The 10,000-nt window shown below is 56.2% G+C and overlaps 3 protein-coding genes across 3 annotated transcripts in view; all 3 read left to right on the top strand.

The window, feature by feature from the left end:
- PTSG_09643 (uncharacterized protein) overlaps positions 1–6,050 on the top strand; it is a gene marked incomplete at its 5' end in the record, with an annotated part of 7,820 nt that extends 1,770 nt beyond the window's left edge. Inside the window, 15 exons of the mRNA XM_004990010.1 lie at positions 191–253; positions 399–525; positions 736–1,003; positions 1,180–1,348; positions 1,573–1,648; positions 1,793–1,910; positions 2,131–2,245; positions 2,539–2,682; positions 2,968–3,087; positions 3,372–3,469; positions 3,656–3,737; positions 3,956–4,017; positions 4,225–4,272; positions 4,541–4,604; positions 4,800–6,050. Coding sequence (XP_004990067.1) covers positions 191–253; positions 399–525; positions 736–1,003; positions 1,180–1,348; positions 1,573–1,648; positions 1,793–1,910; positions 2,131–2,245; positions 2,539–2,682; positions 2,968–3,087; positions 3,372–3,469; positions 3,656–3,737; positions 3,956–4,017; positions 4,225–4,272; positions 4,541–4,604; positions 4,800–5,840 — 2,595 coding nt within the window. The 3' untranslated portion in view covers positions 5,841–6,050. The remainder of the gene's footprint in view (positions 1–190; positions 254–398; positions 526–735; positions 1,004–1,179; positions 1,349–1,572; positions 1,649–1,792; positions 1,911–2,130; positions 2,246–2,538; positions 2,683–2,967; positions 3,088–3,371; positions 3,470–3,655; positions 3,738–3,955; positions 4,018–4,224; positions 4,273–4,540; positions 4,605–4,799) is intronic.
- Positions 6,051–6,262: 212 nt separating this feature from the next.
- PTSG_09642 (phosphatase type 2C) lies at positions 6,263–8,819 on the top strand (the record flags this gene model as incomplete). Its single annotated transcript, XM_004990009.1, has 4 exons — positions 6,263–6,464; positions 6,690–6,824; positions 7,223–7,602; positions 7,905–8,819. 4 exons carry the CDS (start codon positions 6,263–6,265, stop codon positions 8,817–8,819), a joined length of 1,632 nt encoding a protein of 543 aa, XP_004990066.1.
- A 323-nt stretch (positions 8,820–9,142) lies between these two features.
- PTSG_09641 (uncharacterized protein) lies at positions 9,143–9,834 on the top strand (the record flags this gene model as incomplete). Its single annotated transcript, XM_004990008.1, has 4 exons — positions 9,143–9,219; positions 9,335–9,423; positions 9,600–9,658; positions 9,754–9,834. The coding sequence occupies 4 exons, from the start codon at positions 9,143–9,145 to the stop codon at positions 9,832–9,834; spliced, it is 306 nt and encodes a 101-aa protein (XP_004990065.1).
- Between the last annotated feature and the right edge of the window lie 166 nt (positions 9,835–10,000).

Below are 10,000 nucleotides of genomic sequence, written 5' to 3'. Positions count from 1 at the left end.
GTGTGTGTGTGTGTGTGTGTGTGTGTGTGTGTGTGTGTGTGCGTGCGTGTGTGTGTGTGTGTGTGTGTGTGCGTGCGTGCGTGTGTGTGTGTGCGTGTGCGCGCGCACGTGCGAACAGGGGTACATGTGTGTGCTTTGTCCAGTGGTACGTATGTAACTTGTTGGTACTTGTTTCATCTTATGCTTGCAGGCACAAGATGAGCTCACGGAGCTTGAAGCAAAGGAGGAAGCAATCGCAGCACACATCCAACAGGTTGCGCGGATGGTTGCAAGCGGGTTCTTGTGTGTTTGCGTGTGTGCACATTTGCTCGCGTGCGTGTGTGTTCCCGTTGGTATATGTTCTTTCGTGACCATCTCACGCCAGTGTGTTTTTCCATTGCTGTTTTTCTGTGGCCCAGATTCTCCGTGAAGCGCGGGAGGAGCGGGCGGAGATTTCTTCCGCAACAGCACGCATCAAGCAGCTTGAGCAGGAACTGGAGACGGCGATTGAGACAGAGGACTACGCTGCGGCCGAGGAGAAAGAAGGTGTGAGGTGGCGAGAGAAAACACATGCACGGTGGTGACAGAGGAAACGAAGCAGGGTGATACATGCACACACACACACACACACACACACACACACACACACACACACACACACACACACACACACACACACACACACGTCAGACGCACATTTGCCCACATGCACATGCGCTTACCTATCCTTTCAACTTGACTGTACTGCGTCTACAGAGGAGATTGCGTGCCTGCAGGCAAAGGTGTCTGGCGCGAGCGATCTGAGTGAAGCGCTGCGGGCCGCTGTCGCCGGCATTGCATCCCAGTTGCAGCAGCAGGAGACAATTGTGCTGCACAAGGCAGAGATCCAGACGGACATGGCGGGAAAGCTTGATTCGCGGCTGCAGCAGCAAGTCGACGAGCTCAAGGCATACAGGAGCGAACTGCAGCACACCACGCGCACAGAGCGGGCACGCATCCAACAGGAGGAGTCCAAGCTGCGAAGGTGTGTGTGTGTGTGTGTGTGTGTGTGTGTGTTTGGTTGTGTGTGTGTGTGTGGCAGCTTTTTTTTTTTGTTTTTGCGACAAGTGCGCATGCCATCATCGTGGCCACCCATGCATACTTTGACACATCTTCTCACTCCCTCCACCCTACCCGTGCTGTGGAAAATTGAACTGGCAGGCAACGTGAGCACCTGCGCCTGGACCAAGAACACGTGCAAGAGGAGGAGGAGAAGCTCCGTGAACGTTCCATCGAACGCACGGCCGAATTCCAGGAAACAAAACGCAGTCTCGTTGCCGAACGGGATTCTGTCCGCAAATCAATTGCAGATCTCGAGCGGCAGCTCAAGGTGCCGTGTACTCGTGTGTGTGTACTCGTGTGTGTAGTTGTGTGTGTGTGTGTGTGTGTGTGTGTGTGTGTGTGTGTGTGGAGTTGTGTGGCGTTTTGTGTGTGTGTGTGTGTGTGCACATGCTTCTGCATGAGCTTTTCAACATGAGCTCACAGCGCGACTGCCCTCACGTCCACGCTATCTGTGCGTGTGTGTGTGTGTGTGTGGTTGATCATTGCTACCAGGACCTGCGGGCGACAGAGGAACGGCTGACGCGCAGCATCGCAAAGGAGGACGAACACATTGCACTCGCAGAGCAAGGTTGTTGGCCATAACTATGATGATGGCGAGGAGGGGGAAGGGGGAGGGAGATGGTTGTGTATGCAATCCCCCCCCCACACACTTTCCCCATCACTCTGCTGCTCACACCCTGCTCCATCATCGTGTGTGTGCGTGTGTGTGCAGACCTTGAGGCGGAGAAGGATGCCGTGTCGAGCGAGCGGGCGCGCATTGACGAGGAGGAGGAGCGGCTGCAGGAGCAGGAGTCCGTCCTCACACAAGCAAAGGAGGACCTCGACAACAGGTAACATGCAGTAGTGCTGATGGCGGTGGTGGTGGTGCTGGTGCTGATGGTGATGATGGTGATGGTGGTGGTAGACATCGTTGAAGGAATGACCAACACGTCGAAACAAACGCACGTGCACACATGTGCACACAAGCACACTCATACTGTCTCCCTTCACCTCCTCCATCCTCACATACACGTGACGTGTAACCTCCCCCCTCCCCTTTCTTTGGTTCAGCACTGCGTCTGCGCGGGTGCAGGTTGAGCGGCTTGACGAGGCCGTGCTGGAAGTGCAGTCGCGCGTGGAGGAATCCCGTCGCTCCCTCGCCCGCCTCGAGAGGCACGCCGCCAAGGTCTCGTGCGCAGGCAGAGAGGCAGGGCAAGGGTGTGTGTGTTTGTGTGTGTTTGTGTGTTTGTGTGTGTATGTGTGTATGTGTGTATGTGTGTATGTGTGTATGTGTGTATGTGTATGTGTGTGTATGTGTGTATGTGTGATATTTTGTGTTATCTTGTGTCATATTTTGCGCGTGTGCTCTTGTGTCATATTTTGCGCGTGTGTTTGATTGTTTGTTGAAGGCTGAAGCACGTGGCCTGTTTATGTTAGCTTCACCCTCACCTGCTTTGCTACTTCCAATTGTGTGTTTAGGTTGCGTCAGCGCTGGATGCGAGCGAGGGCGGCAGCCGCCTGGCCACCATTGTGGACGCGCACACGTCCGCGACGGCAGAGGTGGAGGCCATGAAGAAGCAGCTTGAGGATAAACGCGCAGCAATCCAGTCAACCACCAAACAGGTAGCCACCACGCACGTGTGCAAGGTTATGTGCATGTTTGAGATTAATGTGTACATGTGCTCGTGTGCGTGTACCTGTTTTCGTATGCGTGTACCTGTTTTCGTATGCGTGTACCTGTTTTCGTATGCGTGTGCATGTGCGTGTGCATGTGGTTGCGTGTGCATGTGGCTGCGTGTGCATGTGGTTGCGTGTGCACAACAGACAGCTGACTTGTTGTCTGGCCACTCCTGCCCACGACCACGGCGATAATCATCTCACCGCCGCGTTCCACACCACCGCCACCAGGCGCTTGACGAGGCGTCGCGCGTGTCGCAACTGCGCAAACAGCTTGAGGACACGCAGCAGGAGCTGCCGTCCCTCAACGAGGCAAAGAAGCTCGCAGCCTCAAGCAGAAACTTCAAGGAGGTGAGACGAGACGTGCGCGTGTATGTTGACGTGTGTGTGTGTGTACGTGCGTGTGTGCGTGCGTGCGTGTATGTTGACGTGTGTGTGTGTGTGTGCGTGCGTGCGTGTGTGTGTGTGCGTGCGTGTGTGCGTGTGTGCGTGTGTGCGTGTGTGCATCTCTCTCTCTCTCTCTCTCCCGCGCGCGCGTGCATCTCTCTCTCTCTCTCTGTGTGCATGTTGTGCTCTCGCTGCTGCCATCCCTCAAGTGCATCCATCTCACATGGTGTCCCATTACATCGGTGCAGGCGCGGCGCCTTGCTGCGGAGGTGCAGGAGCTGACGGGCAAAGTCGAGGCCCTCACCATCGACATCAAGGAGTGCGAGGCAACAAAGCAGCAGCTCAAGTCAGTGCATTGCCACCTGCCGATTCGCGTGCGCGTGTGTATGTGTGCACGTTTCGTCTACTTGTGTGTTTGTGTGATGGAAAACGGCATATTATGTCGCCGCCACATGTGTTTGCGCATGTGCGAGCTTGTCTCTAACTTAAACCCTGCTTGCATATGTGTGTGTGTGCGCGTGTGTGTGTGCAGTGCGGACCTGGAGACAATGAATGCGGAGTGTGAAGCGCTGGAGAAGGACGTGCGCGCGGCAGAGGAGGAAGCAGACGAAAAGGTACATGCGTCAGTCTACCCCGGCTTGATATGTCGTTGTACGTCCGCCTCTCTGTGTGGTTTTCTCTCGACAACACGCACATGTGTGTGTGTGTTTGTGTGTGTGTGTGGGCGGTTGTGCACCCTGAGCATACGCATGTCCCTGGAAGGGCTCACATTTTCACCCTACTGTCCTTGACTCACCACCACCACCACCATCAATGCCCCTGGTGCTTGCAGCTGATGGCGCAATTGACAGATCTCTACCGCACGCTCTTCGTGGAGAAACGGCGGGCAATCAGGTGTGGCACGCACTTGTGTGCTCTCATCGTGCCAACCGTTTGTCGACACAAGGGTGTGGATTGCGTATTGCGCCTTTGTGTTGAGACTTGTTGTACCGCCCACGCTATTGCGCTTGCTCGCGTGTACACGCTGCATCACCCTCACCGTCATATGGTGTCGTGCGCGTCTGCATGTCTGCGTGTCTGCGATTGCGTCCCACTTCACAGGCGGAGCGAGCCCGGCCAGTTCCTCCTCATCGCCGACTTTGAGGCGACGTGAGAGCACAGAGATACTGAGATCTATACACCTGCACAAGCAAGCACACACACGCACACGTGCACAGGAACACGCACGCGCGCGCGCGCACACACACACACACACACACACACACACACACACACACACACACACACACACACACACACACACACACACATACAACCACACTCTGCACACACGCATACATGGGATCATCTGAGATTGCTGGTGCTCACGCAGTTTCGATTGCCACCCCCCTCCCCATTCTCTCGCTTATGTTTGCAGGGAGTTTTTGCTGAGTCAGCTCTCATCCAAGCACGACAAGGACCTGCCGTCCCCACCAAGCACGGTGAGCACGCACACTGCTGGCGTTGCTGTGTCGAGAATCACACACAAGTTGCAACAGTTTGCACTCGACCGCCCACGAACACACACACACACACACACACACATGTTCATCACATGCAATACACATGCTCAAACGCGCGCGCATACTCACACACTACCACGCACACCCCCCCCCCCCAACCCATCTGCATGCCAGCCCGAGACGGAGGACGAGGCGTCGGATGAGGAAGACGATTTCGCGCGGGCGGGAGACGGGCAGGCCGTGGTGTCCACTCCACTCATCAGCTTTGATGAACTTATCGCTGACGACACGGAGGGGCAGGCCAGTGCCGTGGCAGCAAACGCATTTGGCATCTCGGAGGACTTGCTCGGCGCGTTTGGCGTGCAGGCAGACACGGAGGCCGAGAACAGCACTGGCTCGGGTGCCGATGAGGCAGATGGCAGGGACGAAGGAGGGAAGGACGAAGAAGAGACAGAAGGAGGAAGCGGTGTTGATGAGGAGGAAGACCAGCAGAAGAAAGAAGAGGAAGAGGAAGAAGGGGAGGAGGAAATGAGCGGCGCAGCTTCTAACGGCAGTGATGGATCGCTGGCCGCAAGTGGTGACGAAGATTTGGCGGAGGACAGAGAGGGCGAGCGCGATGTGGACGCGGACGCGGATAGTGAACATGCAGGCGACAACGACGACAACGAAGAAGAAGAAGAAGAAGAAGAAGAAGAAGAAGAAGAAGAAGAAGAAGAAGAAGAAGCAGAACAAGAAGAAGAAGAAGAAGAAGAAGAAGAAGAAGAAGAAGAAGACGGGCGTGTCGAGCAGGAACACAGCGGTGATGACACGGCAGCAGACGAAGAGAGGGGCGTGGAGGCAGAGGACAAGGGAGACGAGGAAGAGGAGGAAGAGGAAACCAGAGAGGACAAAGAGGAGGAGCAGAAGGAGGAGGAAGACAATGAAGAAGAACAGGATGAACATGAGGAGGAACACGCGGAAGCAGATGCAGATGCAGATGCAGATGCAGAAGAGGAAGCGGAGGAGGACAACAGCGCAGCCATTGCCTCTCTGCAGGAGAGGAGGGCTGAGCTGCAGGAGCAGGTGGCCGCGCTGGATGGCCAGGTTGAGGACGCAATTGCGCGCGAAGAGTTTGATGAGGCAGAGCATCTGCACGCGCAACAGGAGCAGTTGCAGAAGGAACTGGAGACTGTGCAAGAAGACCTCGCCAAGCTGCAAGGAGAATCGCACTCGTAACCATCCTGTCACTGTCGTTGCCGCCCTAGTGAGAGAGTGGGAGAGAGGGCGCGCGCGCGTGTGTGCATGTGTGGGTGTGGAGTGTGTAGGTGTGTTCACCTGTGTTCATCTGTGTTCATCTGTGTGAACACCCGAGTTTTCGTGCCGTGTGCCGTGTGTTGTGTTGCTGTCGTGTGTTGTGGAAAGAGTAAAGCCTTGGTAGATTCAGTGAGAATGACAACAGCGATCGGACGAGCGTGGAAAGGTGTGACACTGCGTGCATCGGGCACTGTCACATCACAACATCATTTCACACCACTGAGCAATTCCGCTTTCTTCTTTGCTGCAGTGCCTTGGATCGACGAAGAATGGTGAAAAACTTGCCATAATCCTCCAAACTGCTCATCGCCAATCACAATCAATCAACTTTGGCCACCAGCAGCATGTTGTCTCCTCGGGTGTTGTTGCCACGTGTGCTCGGCAGCGCCGGTGCGCTGAACGCCCTGAGCGGAGGCGGGCTGCGCAGTGGACGGACTGTGCGCAGCGCCCAGAACCATGTGCGCACCTACCTGAGCCGCCGCCACAAGAGCGACAAGCCTTCCGAAGAGGCGGGTGCAGAAACACCACCGCCACCACCTCAGCCAAGTGCGTTGGTTGTATCCAACGTGATGTGATGTGATCGTGTCAACGTGCCGACGTGGTGTGTGTGTGTATGTATGTGTTGTGTGTATGTGTGTGTGTGTGTGTCCTGGCACTTGTTGTGTCAGACCTCTCCTGCCTCTGCTTCCTCATCTTACTCGGATTGTTTAACCCCAAGCAATGATGCCAAACGCACTCACGCGCACTTGCATACACACGTTCAATTGACAGAGGGTGGGGGACGCGGAGCGGCTCTTGCCATTGGTGCTGTGGGTGCAACGCTGATTGGTGGCGCTGTTGCCTACTTTATGCAGCAAGACCCTTCCAGTCAAAAAGCAATCGACGAGCACAACGCTGCCGTTGCAAGTCAGTCCTTTGTATGCGCGCGTGTGCGTGTTTGTTTGTTTGCTTGTTTGTTTGCTTGTTTGTTTGTTTGTTTGTTTGCTTGCTTGTTTGTTTGCTTGCTTGTTTGTTTGTTTGGTTGTTTGGTTGTTCGTTCGTTCGTTCGTGTAGGTGTGTATGTTTGTTTGTGTGTTCGTGTGTATGTATGTTTGTTTTGTGTGTATGTGTGTGTTTGTTTGTGTGTTCGTTTGTGTGTATGCACTTGTGTGCGTGTGTGTGTCAGGATGTCGATGAGTTGGGGTGTAAAGTCGAGGTGCTGGTGTAGACAAACCTGTTGAGCGTCTGCGCATGCACAGTCTTTCGACATGTGTTTTGTTTGTTGACCACGTTCTTCGACCCGTTCTTCATGGCTGTACGTGTAGATCAAGGTCTTCCCGCACGCAAGCGGCTGAGCAGGAGCACCGCGGTTGAATCGGCGCTCGTGCACAACCAAGCGAGCAAGCTTGCGTCATGCCATGGCGTCTCCGAGATCCTCACGTGCTGGCTGGCAGCCAACGACCCGCTGGAGGATCGGCACAGCGAGCATTTTCTTGGCCCCCACGGCGTGCTCGTGGGCATGTATGACGGGCACAGCGGCTTTCAGACCTCGGATGCGCTCAGCGTGTTTCTGCCGACCTATGTGAAGCAAGCGCTTGAGAAGAGTGACTCGACAACGGTGCAGGCCACGGCGGCGGCGCTGTCGGACGCGTTTGAGGCCTTTGACCGCGACTTCACCTCGGTCGTGCCCAAGATGGCGCTCGAGGTGCGATGGCAGTGATGTGGTGGTCAATGGGTGGTGGCATTGGTGGTGCTGATGGTCGATGGATTGCGGAATGCTTTGTCGAACGTCTCAGTGAGGAGCTGTCTTGGGCAAACACTGATGCAACACTGATGCGGATGCTGACACACTCACACTCACACACACTCACTCACTGATACACACACACTGATACACACACTGATACACACACTCACACACACACACTGATACACACACACACGCACACACACTCACTCACACACACACACACTCACACACACACACACTCACACTCACTCACACAGACGAAGGACAAGCGACTGCTGGAAGCGTTTGTCAACCCTGCGTTCAGCGGGGCGGTGGCGTGTGTCGCCCTCATCAACGCCACGGGCATCTACATTGCCAACACGGGCGACTGCCGCGCTGTCCTGGGCATCGAGCAGGCCGGCGGGCGTGTTGGCGCCGCCGTGCTCTCCAACGACCAGACGGGCACAACGCCATCGGAGGTGGCCCGTATCCGCCGCGAGCACCCGGGCGAGGACAAGTGCGTGTATCGCGGGCGGGTGCTGGGCGGCCTGCAGCCCTCGCGCGCGTTTGGCGACTCGCGGTACAAGTGGGAGGTGGCTGCCATGAAGGAGATTGGCGTGCGCGTGCCCAAGTACAGCAAGACGCCGCCGTATGTGACGGCCAAGCCCGAGGTGCTGCACACCAGCATCGACGCGCAGGCCAAGTTCCTCATCCTGGCCACAGACGGCGTGTGGGACGTGGTGTCCTCGGACGAGGCTGTGCAGGTGGTGAGCAAGGCGCTCAAGAGCGGCAGCAGCACGCTGCTGGCCGCGGCCCAGCTGACCAAGCGCGCCCTCGAGCGCTATGCGGAGGAAGGCACCCAGGGGGACGTGGACAAGCTGCTGGAGATCCAGGCGCCGCAGGCCCGAAACTACCGCGACGACATCACGTGCTCTGTCGTGCTGCTGGAGGCGCAGAGCGTTGCGGCCGAGGAGGGCACACCCGAGGCGGCGGCAGCAGCGGCGCAGGCGGCAACAACGCCAAGCGCAGCATCCAACCTGGACAAGCCCGTTGGCCGCACGCTCGTGGACATCTTCCACATGCAGCGCAGGCAGCAGCAGGCAGCAGGCGCCGGGGCATCGCCCGCACAGCCACCAGCACCTGCCGCCGCCAACAACAACAACGGCAACAACGGCAGCGGCAACGGCGTATAAGCAGATGATGCTCACGCGCGCGCGTGTGTGTGTGTGCATGTCTGCCTGCCTGCTTGCGTTGCGCGCGCATGTGTGAGATGTGCGTGTGTGTGTGTGTGTGTGTGTGTGTGTGTGTGCACGGGTCGCTTGCTGTTTGTTGTGCGGTTGCGATGGGACTGCTCGTTTGCTTTGACGTTGCTTTGAGTCTTGCGCCGTGGCTGGTGCTCACTGAACAGTTGGGTGCATTGCGTGAGACATGGCATGTGGTGAGAGGAAACAACAATACCAACAACACCAGCAACAACTAACAACCAACAACAGCAGCAGGGGGGGGAGGAGGAACAATGAGACAACAACAACAACTGAGACAACAACAACAACAACAACAACAACAACAACACAGTCCGCAAAACGAAATGACGTCGTGCATAAGTCCTGCTGCGTTTTTCCCACACACACACACACAACCAAGCAAGACAACAACAAGCAAGCAGGACAAGAACGATGAGTGGGAGCGATGGGGTGGGTGGTGGCAGCAGCGGCGGTGCTGAGCTCGCCATCCCGTTTCGCATCCTGGATTGCTGTGCACTCGTTGGCGTGGACATTCCAAAGCAGCTTGACGCAGGTGTGTGTGTGTGTGTGTGTGTGTGTGTGTGTGTGTGTGTGTGTGTGTGTGTGTGTGTGTGTGTGTGCGTGTGTGTGTGTGTGTGTGTTGGCACAACTCTTCCTCTGTCACTCATCTTGTCGCTTTTGTATATTGCTCGTCTTCACCCGTCCATGGACTCTAACCCACACCACAAGGGGGCGATGATTGGCTGGACCAGCCCATATCCAAACCGGCTGTCTTGCACTGCTTCTCGGTGAGTCAGCGTGAGTGTGCGTTGCAGATCTTGATGATACATGCGCCTGTGTCAGTGTCGATCTCACGCAACCGATTTCATCTTGGCCTTGCAAGGGAGATGTGGGTAGTGCCTCAGATCTGAAAGTCAGCTCGCTGCTGGCCAATCATCATCCGGTGAGCTGCATGCATTCTTGATGCGGTTGGGGACGCGCACGGAAATGCACTTGAGTTTGCTTTGCTGCCTCTGCCATCACCATCACGCAGCCTGTCGTTCACACACACACACACACACACACACACACACACACACACACACACACACACACACACACACACACACACACACACACACACACACACG

Source organism: Salpingoeca rosetta, assembly GCF_000188695.1.
Source record: "Salpingoeca rosetta unplaced genomic scaffold supercont1.26, whole genome shotgun sequence".
NCBI lineage: Eukaryota > Choanoflagellata > Craspedida > Salpingoecidae > Salpingoeca > Salpingoeca rosetta.
This window is presented reverse-complemented; position numbering and strand designations above follow the sequence as displayed.